Genomic DNA, 14,070 nt, shown 5'->3' on the forward strand with positions numbered 1-14,070 from the left:
GACTCATGACTGGCTCAGGTCGTGTTCTCGGGGTCCTGGTATATCAAGCCCCATGTCTGGCTCCATACTCAGTAGGGAGTCTGCTTGAGGATTCTCTCTCTTCCTCTCCCTCTGCCCCTTCCCCTGCATGCGCACACTGTCTCTCTCTAAAAATAAATAAATAAATTTTTAAAAAACAATCACCACATCTCTACCTCTGAAACCAGTAATACATTATATGTTAATTAATTGAATTTAAATTAGAAAAGCGACACCTGGCTGGCTCAGTGGGTTAAGTAAGTGTCTGCCTTCAGCTCAGGTCATGATCCCAGGATCCTGGGATCCAGTCCCGGGTTGGGCTCCTTGCTCAGCGTGGAGCCGGCTTCTCTCTCTGCCTGCCACTCCTCCTGCTTGTGCTCTCTCTCTCTTTCCCTGACCAATCAATCAATCAATCAATCAACAAAAATTTAAAAAAGAAATAAGTTAAAAAACAAAAAAAAATTTAGCACATTCAGTCATTCACCACATTCAGTATTTTGTCCCTGCTTACCATTTTTCATATCTTATTACCATAATTCACCCCCTCACCTATAATTTTGAAATGCTCTTCTGGTTTTGGTTCCTTTATGCTCATCTTGACATTGCTGTCAGAGTGACCTTTTTAAATATGTTTGTGATGATGTAACTTCTCCGCTTATTTGGTGGATACCCATGACATGAAGGAGAAAGTTCATATTCTAGCATTTTTGGTTCAGTCCTGATTTTCCAATTACATGTCTGTATCCCATTCCCAAAAAGTGTGTTCCAGTTTTGCCACATTCTCTAGCTATCGTCACTTCCTGTGTTATTTCAAAGTTCATCCTTTTGCTCCTCCTACCTTTTCTAGAAGGCCCTTCACACCCTCCTTGTGCACTTTGTCTGTCTTTCAAGATACAGCCCTATCTTTGCAGCACTTCCTGAGCTTCCCACATACAACTGTTTTCTCTTTTGTGCCTTCGCTGTGCTTCATTCACCTCACCTGTAGAACTAGTAAATGATACTCTGTGTTCTTACCTGTTTTCGTCCATCTCTGGTCCTACTAGCATATAGGGTAGTCTCTGTCTTTTCTTTCTATTTCCAACTTGTCCCAGGATAGTGCCTATGACTTGACGGAGACGGTATGTATTTGTCTTTCTTGAGTAAGTGAGTGAGCGAGCAATTGAATTAATGTGATGTTTTCTGAAGGTGGGTTTTGTTTTGTGTTGTTTTTATAGGACGGAGAGGTGCTATCAGCAATTGGGGAAAAGGACAATGGGATTGATATGGAAAGTGCTCCACAAGGGCAAACAGTTAATGACAACTTGACTTCTGCTGCTAGAGCATCCAAAAATAATGGAGATGGTGAGTGAGTGAACATCTATGAATCTTTTTCTATGCTTAAGTGCTGGTACATCACAATCTGTAAGTCTGTAGATCCAGATATGTTTTCCATTTCATTAAGGTATTTTTCTTTTGCTGTCTTTCTTTATAAGTATCCCGATGACTACCAACTTTTTCTTCTTGAAAATACTTCAGCTCTGAAAATCTTACTCCTATCCCTTTTATATTATTGGAATATTCTTAAATACGGATAGGCTTGTATATATGTTTGAAATTCATAATGATACATGTTCTCATTAATGTACCTGTGACTATATTTTGTAGTTATGGTAATAGGATTGGGAGAAGAGGAAGATGGAGAATCACCTTGGGATTCTGAGGTACTGTTTTCTTCTTCTTGTTTTACAATATAAGCATTGAGTGATGTGAAAACATGAAAGGAATGCTTAGGCTTTACTCTCTTGTCTGTGTGTTTGCCCATAAAAAGTATTTCCTTATCCTTTTACCTGTAATTGACAAAATCGTTATGTGTAAATATAATGATATAGCATAATACAGTTCTGCTAATTTGCAAGCTTAACTTAACAAAAGCTGTGTAGTATTATTGGAGAAAACTGAGGCTTAGAACTGAAAAGGAATTAGTTTGGGTTTTGAAATTAAGATATCTAAAAAACTAAAGAATTGGTCCAGGCCAGCCTAGGGCCAAATGTATGATTCTGTGGTGTATATGGATGTGCAAAGCTGGTAATGAGATCTAGAAAGAGTTTGGATTATAGTTTTTTATAGCTTGGAACTTGAAACGATAATGCCTGGGACATGAAAGTATTATATATATACACATATTTCTAAAAGATTATTTATTTATTTATTTATTTATTTATTTATTTATTTATTTATTTATTTGAGAGAGTGAGTGAGTGGGCGGGAGCGAGAGGGAGAGAGAATCTGAATCTGAATCCACGCTTGAGTGCAGAGCCCAACTGACTCGAAGAGTTCGACACTCAACCGGCTGAGCCATCCAGGGCCCCTGAAAGTATTATATTTGGACTGTCAAGTAGATTCACAAGGAGCATTGGAATTGTAATAACAATTTGGTTTAGTGGTGTTGTATTTATTTATTTTTAAACAGATTTTATTTATTTCAGAGAGAGAGGGAGAGAGAGAGAGAGAAAGAGAGCATGAGCAGGGGGCGGGGAGGGGGCCAGAGGGAGAGGGAGAAGCAGGCTTCCCACTGAGCACATGGAGCTAGATCCCAGAACCCACTGAGCCATGCAGGCGCCCCTGCTTTACTGATGTTTTAATAGCTAAAAACCATTTCAGATAGTTCAAATAGTATGCATTGAGTATCTTTGTGGCAGCCATACTTGTAGAAACAAGTATAAATTAATGATGGCCTATTCTAAGGTGATAGACTATAGAAGGGGATAAAAAGGGCCTGATCTCTTAGCACAGGCAGGTGCTACACAATGGTGTGCGCACCATATTTGAAGTCAAGAGATATGCTAGAAGTCCTCAAGATCATAAGAGAACACAGTGTAATAACAACAGGGAGATAAGTACCGGATTGAGATTTATAAAGGTTGGTGGGAGTGAACAATTCTTAGGTATGCCAGTATGGAAGTAAAGAATTAGAAAGCAACTGGCAAGAACAGCTAGATGGAGGTGAAGATGAGGGAGGGGGTGGGGGGAAGAATTCATTTAAGAAGGGCAAGATGAATGTAAAGATTGAAGAGTTGAGAGAGAGTATTACAAAAACACAATTGCAGTAGTGGGGCTAAGGGAGAGCAGATAGTCTGTATTATAAAATAGGGTAGAGATTATTTTGAGTGCAAACTAAGAAAACAAAGTCAGGTAATACAAATGCTTAGACTCTTCTGAATGACTTACAGCTGATTTTCATGAAGCCTGGAAGAAAATTTTATCCCTTTAACTTTAATAAAGTGTGATATCTCATATTTAATTTAGCAAAATCTGTGATAATGCAAAGTGAAATCTGTGTTAGACCTTAATCAGATTTATTATGAATTTTGAATTTTTGGCCATTGTCTTCCTTCTGGTTCCTTTCTGCCTTCCTTTCTTTCTTTTTTTTGAAGATTTTATTTATTTATTTTGTGCGAGAGAGTGAGAGAGAGATATTGAGAGCTGGAGCACACAGAAGCAGGGGGAGGGGCAGAGGGAGAAGCAGACACCCCACTGAGCAGGGAGCCTGATTCAGGACTCGATCCCAGGACCCTGGGATCATGACCTGAGCTGAAGGCAGACGCTTAACCAACTGAGCCACCCAGGTGCCCTTCCTTGTGGTTTCTAATTTAACGTACTGTGTGGTATAATCTTGGCAGGTTTTAGATCTTTTTGAGAATAAAGAGAGGAAATAAGTAAACATTTTATGTAGTCTTTTCATTAATTAAAACGGAAATTTCTGATTATGCAAGTGAGGTTCTTAATCTTTATCCAGCAAATGAAATAAATTTTAAGCTGCAACACTCTTAAAGGAGAAAATTGTTTCCGGATTCTGATTTATTTATTTTTAATTATATCTGCATATAATAGATACATACAAAGACATCAAATGAATGAACTCACAATTTATAAGTTTTTTTCTAATATGAACTATTTGTCATCGTAGAGTCATAAGGAAGGAAAGGTTGCCAACAGAGTGTACAGAATTATTTCTGGAAGATGATTTTTACTTTTTCAAGTATCTCCAATAGTGGATACATTTTATATTATTCCCAGGAAACTTTAGTATTCCTAGTTGTTAATTCTAGGGGTTTTTTTTAGGTTTTAAAAATTTTGAGTAATCTCTATACCCAACACGGGGCTTGAACTCACAACCCTGAGATCAAGAGTCACACACTCTTCCGACTGAGCCAGCCAGGCACGCACGTAGTTGTTAAATTTAACGTGCGAATTCTTTCGAATCTGAAACTCAGAAATACTGGTGATTGGATTTTTTTGGTCCCTTTCTTCTTTCCTCATGTGAATATTGGGCCCTGCTTGATAATCATACACGTATTTGGAGTCTTTAAAACATTCAGCTTGGATGGTCATGATTATTAATTTTTTAGTACTAGGTTCTTTCTCCAGTCCTTAACTACCGTCTTGTATTCGTAGATAGGAAATTAGAGCTATTAGTTTGCTAGTCACAGTTCACAGAAGAAAACTATGTGAATTTTAAAATGGGATTTATCTTTTTTCATAAATCATAGTAGTACTTAAAAATGCCTCAAAATGCTGTGATCCCATAAGTATTTCTCTTCCACAATTTAAATCTTTTAAGATTGATTTTTAAAAAGGAGTATTCTTATAAAATCTTAAATCGGTGTTTTGCGATTAAATCTTTTTATTAATCTTTAAAATGCTGTTCATTACAGAGATGAATACTTGCCTGCGTATGTTTTTTTCCTAAAGTTTTATTTATTTCAGAGCGAGAGAGAGAGGGAGTGTGTGGTGGGGGGAGAGGGTAAGAGGGAGAGGAAGAGAGAGGGAGAGAAGCCGACTTCCCACTGAGCATGGAGCCTGATGTGGGGCTCAGTCTCACAAACCCGAGATCATGACCTGAGCCAAAATCCAGAGTCAGATGCTTAACCAACTGAGCCACCCAGGTGCCCATTAACTTGCCTATGTTAATAAAAGTGTATTTTCTATCCTTGAAACTAATGTGAAGTATATAATTGAAATATTGAATCCCATGGCTTTTTCCCCCTACCTTTATTTTTGTTCTGAAAATTTCAGAGTTCTGTGTAGGTTTACATTATTTACTTATATCAATTATATTTTGTTATATTTATATTTAAATATGTGTAATTATATTAATTATATTTTCCTGAGCAATGTCATTTTTTTCCTACTTCAAATGTATTTGTCTATAACTTTCTTCTTAAGTCTCCTGGGTGCTTCAAATTTGGTATGTCCCGGATTGAAAACATCGTTTATGACCTTTCCCACTTCCCTGACTTTTTGTAATCTGCTCTGTCATTTGTTTTCCCCATGCTAGTGTATGGCACCACCGAAACACTGAAGCAGGAAAAATCCTGGACTCCAAACTTCCCCGAAATTGCTATATCCAGGGGCACCTGGGTGGCTCACTCGGTTAAGCATCTGACTCATGACTGGCTCAGGTCGTGTTCTCGGGGTCCTGGTATATCAAGCCCCATGTCTGGCTCCATACTCAGTAGGGAGTCTGCTTGAGGATTCTCTCTCTCCCTCTCCCTCTGCCCCTTCCCCTGCATGCGCACACTGTCTCTCTCTAAAAATAAATAAATAAATTTTTAAAAAACAATCACCACATCTCTACCTCTGAAACCAGTAATACATTATATGTTAATTAATTGAATTTAAATTAGAAAAGCGACACCTGGCTGGCTCAGTGGGTTAAGTAAGTGTCTGCCTTCAGCTCAGGTCATGATCCCAGGATCCTGGGATCCAGTCCCGGGTTGGGCTCCTTGCTCAGCGTGGAGCCGGCTTCTCTCTCTGCCTGCCACTCCTCCTGCTTGTGCTCTCTCTCTCTTTCCCTGACCAATCAATCAATCAATCAATCAACAAAAATTTAAAAAAGAAATAAGTTAAAAAACAAAAAAAAATTTAGCACATTCAGTCATTCACCACATTCAGTATTTTGTCCCTGCTTACCATTTTTCATATCTTATTACCATAATTCACCCCCTCACCTATAATTTTGAAATGCTCTTCTGGTTTTGGTTCCTTTATGCTCATCTTGACATTGCTGTCAGAGTGACCTTTTTAAATATGTTTGTGATGATGTAACTTCTCCGCTTATTTGGTGGATACCCATGACATGAAGGAGAAAGTTCATATTCTAGCATGACACCTTTTTGGTTCAGTCCTGATTTTCCAATTACATGTCTGTATCCCATTCCCAAAAAGTGTGTTCCAGTTTTGCCACATTCTCTAGCTATCGTCACTTCCTGTGTTATTTCATAGTTCATCCTTTTGCTCCTCCTACCTTTTCTAGAAGGCCCTTCACACCCTCCTTGTGCACTTTGTCTGTCTTTCAAGATACAGCCCTATCTTTGCAGCACTTCCTGAGCTTCCCACATACAACTGTTTTCTCTTTTGTGCCTTCGCTGTGCTTCATTCACCTCACCTGTAGAACTAGTAAATGATACTCTGTGTTCTTACCTGTTTTCGTCCATCTCTGGTCCTACTAGCATATAGGGTAGTCTCTGTCTTTTCTTTCTATTTCCAACTTGTCCCAGGATAGTGCCTATGACTTGACGGAGACGGTATGTATTTGTCTTTCTTGAGTAAGTGAGTGAGCGAGCAATTGAATTAATGTGATGTTTTCTGAAGGTGGGTTTTGTTTTGTGTTGTTTTTATAGGACGGAGAGGTGCTATCAGCAATTGGGGAAAAGGACAATGGGATTGATATGGAAAGTGCTCCACAAGGGCAAACAGTTAATGACAACTTGACTTCTGCTGCTAGAGCATCCAAAAATAATGGAGATGGTGAGTGAGTGAACATCTATGAATCTTTTTCTATGCTTAAGTGCTGGTACATCACAATCTGTAAGTCTGTAGATCCAGATATGTTTTCCATTTCATTAAGGTATTTTTCTTTTGCTGTCTTTCTTTATAAGTATCCCGATGACTACCAACTTTTTCTTCTTGAAAATACTTCAGCTCTGAAAATCTTACTCCTATCCCTTTTATATTATTGGAATATTCTTAAATACGGATAGGCTTGTATATATGTTTGAAATTCATAATGATACATGTTCTCATTAATGTACCTGTGACTATATTTTGTAGTTATGGTAATAGGATTGGGAGAAGAGGAAGATAGAGAATCACCTTGGCATTCTGAGGTACTGTTTTCTTCTTCTTGTTTTACAATATAAGCATTGAGCGATGTGAAAACATGAAAGGAATGCTTAGGCTTTACTCTCTTGTCTGTGTGTTTGCCCATAAAAAGTATTTCCTTATCCTTTTACCTGTAATTGACAAAATCATTATGTGTAAATATAATGATATAGCATAATACAGTTCTGCTAATTTGCAAGCTTAACTTAACAAAAGCTGTGTAGTATTATTGGAGAAAACTGAGGCTTAGAACTGAAAAGGAATTAGTTTGGGTTTTGAAATTAAGATATCTAAAAAACTAAAGAATTGGTCCAGGCCAGCCTAGGGCCAAATGTATGATTCTGTGGTGTATATGGATGTGCAAAGCTGCTAATGAGATCTAGAAAGAGTTTGGATTATAGTTTTTTATAGCTTGGAACTTGAAACGATAATGCCTGGGACATGAAAGTATTATATATATACACATATTTCTAAAAGATTATTTATTTATTTATTTATTTATTTATTTATTTATTTATTTGAGAGAGTGAGTGGGCGGGAGCGAGAGGGAGAGAGAATCTGAATCTAATCCATGCTTGAGTGCAGAGCCCAACTGACTCGAAGAGTTCGACACTCAACCGGCTGAGCCATCCAGGGCCCCTGAAAGTATTATATTTGGACTGTCAAGTAGATTCACAAGGAGCATTGGGATTGTAATAACAATTTGGTTTAGTGGTGTTGTATTTATTTATTTTTAAACAGATTTTATTTATTTCAGAGAGAGAGGGAGAGAGAGAGAAAGAGAGCATGAGCAGGGGGTGGGGAGGGGGGCAGTGGGAGAGGGAGAAGCAGGCTTCCCACTGAGCACATGGAGCTAGATCCCAGAACCCACTGAGCCATGCAGGCGCCCCTGCTTTACTGATGTTTTAATAGCTAAAAACCATTTCAGATAGTTCAAATAGTATGCATTGAGTATCTTTGTGGCAGCCATACTTGTAGAAACAAGTATAAATTAATGATGGCCTATTCTAAGGTGATAGACTATAGAAGGGGATAAAAAGGGCCTGATCTCTTAGCACAGGCAGGTGCTACACAATGGTGTGCGCACCATATTTGAAGTCGAGAGATATGCTAGAAGTCCTCAAGATCATAAGAGAACACAGTGTAATAACAACAGGGAGATAAGTACCGGATTGAGATTTATAAAGGTTGGTGGGAGTGAACAATTCTTAGGTATGCCAGTATGGAAGTAAAGAATTAGAAAGCAACTGGCAAGAACAGCTAGATGGAGGTGAAGATGAGGGAGGGGGTGGGGGGAAGAATTCATTTAAGAAGGGCAAGATGAATGTAAAGATTGAAGAGTTGAGAGAGAGTATTACAAAAACACAATTGCAGTAGTGGGGCTAAGGGAGAGCAGATAGTCTGTATTATAAAATAGGGTAGAGATTATTTTGAGTGCAAACTAAGAAAACAAAGTCAGGTAATACAAATGCTTAGACTCTTCTGAATGACTTACAGCTGATTTTCATGAAGCCTGGAAGAAAATTTTATCCCTTTAACTTTAATAAAGTGTGATATCTCATATTTAATTTAGCAAAATCTGTGATAATGCAAAGTGAAATCTGTGTTAGACCTTAATCAGATTTATTATGAATTTTGAATTTTTGGCCATTGTCTTCCTTCTGGTTCCTTTCTGCCTTCCTTTCTTTCTTTTTTTTGAAGATTTTATTTATTTATTTTGTGCGAGAGAGTGAGAGAGAGATATTGAGAGCTGGAGCACACAGAAGCAGGGGGAGGGGCAGAGGGAGAAGCAGACACCCCACTGAGCAGGGAGCCTGATTCAGGACTCGATCCCAGGACCCTGGGATCATGACCTGAGCTGAAGGCAGACGCTTAACCAACTGAGCCACCCAGGTGCCCTTCCTTGTGGTTTCTAATTTAACGTACTGTGTGGTATAATCTTGGCAGGTTTTAGATCTTTTTGAGAATAAAGAGAGGAAATAAGTAAACATTTTATGTAGTCTTTTCATTAATTAAAACGGAAATTTCTGATTATGTAAGTGAGGTTCTTAATCTTTATCCAGCAAATGAAATAAATTTTAAGCTGCAACACTCTTAAAGGAGAAAATTGTTTCTGGATTCTGATTTATTTATTTTTAATTATATCTGCATATAATAGATACATACAAAGACATCAAATGAATGAACTCACAATTTATAAGTTTTTTTCTAATATGAACTATTTGTCATCGTAGAGTCATAAGGAAGGAAAGGTTGCCAACAGAGTGTACAGAATTATTTCTGGAAGATGATTTTTACTTTTTCAAGTATCTCCAATAGTGGATACATTTTATATTATTCCCAGGAAACTTTAGTATTCCTAGTTGTTAATTCTTGGGGGTTTTTTTAGGTTTTAAAAATTTTGAGTAATCTCTATACCCAACACGGGGCTTGAACTCACAACCCTGAGATCAAGAGTCACACACCCTTCCGATTGAGCCAGCCAGGCACGCACGTAGTTGTTAAATTTAACGTGCGAATTCTTTCGAATCTGAAACTCAGAAATACTGGTGATTGGATTTTTTTGGTCCCTTTCTTCTTTCCTCATGTGAATATTGGGCCCTGCTTGATAATCATACATGTATTTGGAGTCTTTAAAACATTCAGCTTGGATGGTCATGATTATTAATTTGTTAGTACTAGGTTCTTTCTCCAGTCCTTAACTACTGTCTTGTATTCGTAGATAGGAAATTAGAGCTATTAGTTTGCTAGTCACAGTTCACAGAAGAAAACTATGTGAATTTTAAAATGGGATTTATCTTTTTTCATAAATCATAGTAGTACTTAAAAATGCCTCAAAATGCTGTGATCCCATAAGTATTTCTCTTCCACAATTTAAATCTTTTTAAGATTGATTTTTAAAAAGGAGTATTCTTATAAAATCTTAAATCGGTGTTTTGCGATTAAATCTTTTTATTAATCTTTAAAATGCTGTTCATTACAGAGATGAATACTTGCCTGCGTATGTTTTTTTCCTAAAGTTTTATTTATTTCAGAGCGAGAGAGAGAGGGAGTGTGTGGTGGGGGGAGAGGGTAAGAGGGAGAGGAAGAGAGAGGGAGAGAAGCCGACTTCCCACTGAGCATGGAGCCTGATGTGGGGCTCAGTCTCACAAACCCGAGATCATGACCTGAGCCAAAATCCAGAGTCAGATGCTTAACCAACTGAGCCACCCAGGTGCCCATTAACTTGCCTATGTTAATAAAAGTGTATTTTCTATCCTTGAAACTAATGTGAAGTATATAATTGAAATATTGAATCCCATGGCTTTTTCCCCCTACCTTTATTTTTGTTCTGAAAATTTCAGAGTTCTGTGTAGGTTTACATTATTTACTTATATCAATTATATTTTGTTATATTTATATTTAAATATGTGTAATTATATTAATTATATTTTCCTGAGCAATGTCATTTTTTTCCTACTTCAAATGTATTTGTCTATAACTTTCTTCTTAAGTCTCCTGGGTGCTTCAAATTTGGTATGTCCCGGATTGAAAACATCGTTTATGACCTTTCCCACTTCCCTGACTTTTTGTAATCTGCTCTGTCATTTGTTTTCCCCATGCTAGTGTATGGCACCACCGAAACACTGAAGCAGGAAAAATCCTGGACTCCAAACTTCCCCGAAATTGCTATATCCAGGGGCACCTGGGTGGCTCACTCGGTTAAGCATCTGACTCATGACTGGCTCAGGTCGTGTTCTCGGGGTCCTGGTATATCAAGCCCCATGTCTGGCTCCATACTCAGTAGGGAGTCTGCTTGAGGATTCTCTCTCTCCCTCTCCCTCTGCCCCTTCCCCTGCATGCGCACACTGTCTCTCTCTAAAAATAAATAAATAAATTTTTAAAAAACAATCACCACATCTCTACCTCTGAAACCAGTAATACATTATATGTTAATTAATTGAATTTAAATTAGAAAAGCGACACCTGGCTGGCTCAGTGGGTTAAGTAAGTGTCTGCCTTCAGCTCAGGTCATGATCCCAGGATCCTGGGATCCAGTCCCGGGTTGGGCTCCTTGCTCAGCGTGGAGCCGGCTTCTCTCTCTGCCTGCCACTCCTCCTGCTTGTGCTCTCTCTCTCTTTCCCTGACCAATCAATCAATCAATCAATCAACAAAAATTTAAAAAAGAAATAAGTTAAAAAACAAAAAAAAATTTAGCACATTCAGTCATTCACCACATTCAGTATTTTGTCCCTGCTTACCATTTTTCATATCTTATTACCATAATTCACCCCCTCACCTATAATTTTGAAATGCTCTTCTGGTTTTGGTTCCTTTATGCTCATCTTGACATTGCTGTCAGAGTGACCTTTTTAAATATGTTTGTGATGATGTAACTTCTCCGCTTATTTGGTGGATACCCATGACATGAAGGAGAAAGTTCATATTCTAGCATGACACCTTTTTGGTTCAGTCCTGATTTTCCAATTACATGTCTGTATCCCATTCCCAAAAAGTGTGTTCCAGTTTTGCCACATTCTCTAGCTATCGTCACTTCCTGTGTTATTTCATAGTTCATCCTTTTGCTCCTCCTACCTTTTCTAGAAGGCCCTTCACACCCTCCTTGTGCACTTTGTCTGTCTTTCAAGATACAGCCCTATCTTTGCAGCACTTCCTGAGCTTCCCACATACAACTGTTTTCTCTTTTGTGCCTTCGCTGTGCTTCATTCACCTCACCTGTAGAACTAGTAAATGATACTCTGTGTTCTTACCTGTTTTCGTCCATCTCTGGTCCTACTAGCATATAGGGTAGTCTCTGTCTTTTCTTTCTATTTCCAACTTGTCCCAGGATAGTGCCTATGACTTGACGGAGACGGTATGTATTTGTCTTTCTTGAGTAAGTGAGTGAGCGAGCAATTGAATTAATGTGATGTTTTCTGAAGGTGGGTTTTGTTTTGTGTTGTTTTTATAGGACGGAGAGGTGCTATCAGCAATTGGGGAAAAGGACAATGGGATTGATATGGAAAGTGCTCCACAAGGGCAAACAGTTAATGACAACTTGACTTCTGCTGCTAGAGCATCCAAAAATAATGGAGATGGTGAGTGAGTGAACATCTATGAATCTTTTTCTATGCTTAAGTGCTGGTACATCACAATCTGTAAGTCTGTAGATCCAGATATGTTTTCCATTTCATTAAGGTATTTTTCTTTTGCTGTCTTTCTTTATAAGTATCCCGATGACTACCAACTTTTTCTTCTTGAAAATACTTCAGCTCTGAAAATCTTACTCCTATCCCTTTTATATTATTGGAATATTCTTAAATACGGATAGGCTTGTATATATGTTTGAAATTCATAATGATACATGTTCTCATTAATGTACCTGTGACTATATTTTGTAGTTATGGTAATAGGATTGGGAGAAGAGGAAGATAGAGAATCACCTTGGCATTCTGAGGTACTGTTTTCTTCTTCTTGTTTTACAATATAAGCATTGAGCGATGTGAAAACATGAAAGGAATGCTTAGGCTTTACTCTCTTGTCTGTGTGTTTGCCCATAAAAAGTATTTCCTTATCCTTTTACCTGTAATTGACAAAATCATTATGTGTAAATATAATGATATAGCATAATACAGTTCTGCTAATTTGCAAGCTTAACTTAACAAAAGCTGTGTAGTATTATTGGAGAAAACTGAGGCTTAGAACTGAAAAGGAATTAGTTTGGGTTTTGAAATTAAGATATCTAAAAAACTAAAGAATTGGTCCAGGCCAGCCTAGGGCCAAATGTATGATTCTGTGGTGTATATGGATGTGCAAAGCTGCTAATGAGATCTAGAAAGAGTTTGGATTATAGTTTTTTATAGCTTGGAACTTGAAACGATAATGCCTGGGACATGAAAGTATTATATATATACACATATTTCTAAAAGATTATTTATTTATTTATTTATTTATTTATTTATTTATTTATTTGAGAGAGTGAGTGGGCGGGAGCGAGAGGGAGAGAGAATCTGAATCTAATCCATGCTTGAGTGCAGAGCCCAACTGACTCGAAGAGTTCGACACTCAACCGGCTGAGCCATCCAGGGCCCCTGAAAGTATTATATTTGGACTGTCAAGTAGATTCACAAGGAGCATTGGGATTGTAATAACAATTTGGTTTAGTGGTGTTGTATTTATTTATTTTTAAACAGATTTTATTTATTTCAGAGAGAGAGGGAGAGAGAGAGAAAGAGAGCATGAGCAGGGGGTGGGGAGGGGGGCAGTGGGAGAGGGAGAAGCAGGCTTCCCACTGAGCACATGGAGCTAGATCCCAGAACCCACTGAGCCATGCAGGCGCCCCTGCTTTACTGATGTTTTAATAGCTAAAAACCATTTCAGATAGTTCAAATAGTATGCATTGAGTATCTTTGTGGCAGCCATACTTGTAGAAACAAGTATAAATTAATGATGGCCTATTCTAAGGTGATAGACTATAGAAGGGGATAAAAAGGGCCTGATCTCTTAGCACAGGCAGGTGCTACACAATGGTGTGCGCACCATATTTGAAGTCAAGAGATATGCTAGAAGTCCTCAAGATCATAAGAGAACACAGTGTAATAACAACAGGGAGATAAGTACCGGATTGAGATTTATAAAGGTTGGTGGGAGTGAACAATTCTTAGGTATGCCAGTATGGAAGTAAAGAATTAGAAAGCAACTGGCAAGAACAGCTAGATGGAGGTGAAGATGAGGGAGGGGGTGGGGGGAAGAATTCATTTAAGAAGGGCAAGATGAATGTAAAGATTGAAGAGTTGAGAGAGAGTATTACAAAAACACAATTGCAGTAGTGGGGCTAAGGGAGAGCAGATAGTCTGTATTATAAAATAGGGTAGAGATTATTTTGAGTGCAAACTAAGAAAACAAAGTCAGGTAATACAAATGCTTAGA

At 38.0% G+C, this 14,070-nt stretch overlaps 1 protein-coding gene across 1 annotated transcript in view; it reads left to right on the forward strand.

Moving 5' to 3' along the window:
- The window catches only part of LOC123791708 (uncharacterized), a 67,659-nt gene extending 55,124 nt beyond the window's left edge, over positions 1-12,535 (forward strand). Inside the window, exons 20-24 of the mRNA XM_087857851.1 lie at positions 1,233-1,359; positions 1,663-1,718; positions 6,681-6,807; positions 7,111-7,166; positions 12,113-12,535. Of these exons, the coding sequence (XP_087713977.1) occupies positions 1,233-1,359; positions 1,663-1,718; positions 6,681-6,807; positions 7,111-7,166; positions 12,113-12,247 (501 nt within the window). The 3' untranslated portion in view covers positions 12,248-12,535. The remainder of the gene's footprint in view (positions 1-1,232; positions 1,360-1,662; positions 1,719-6,680; positions 6,808-7,110; positions 7,167-12,112) is intronic.
- The last annotated feature ends 1,535 nt before the right edge of the window (positions 12,536-14,070 follow it).

The sequence above is a fragment of the Ursus americanus genome, chromosome 31, assembly GCF_024610735.1.
Source record: "Ursus americanus isolate L20-20 chromosome 31, mUrsAme1.1.p, whole genome shotgun sequence".
NCBI lineage: Eukaryota > Metazoa > Chordata > Mammalia > Carnivora > Ursidae > Ursus > Ursus americanus.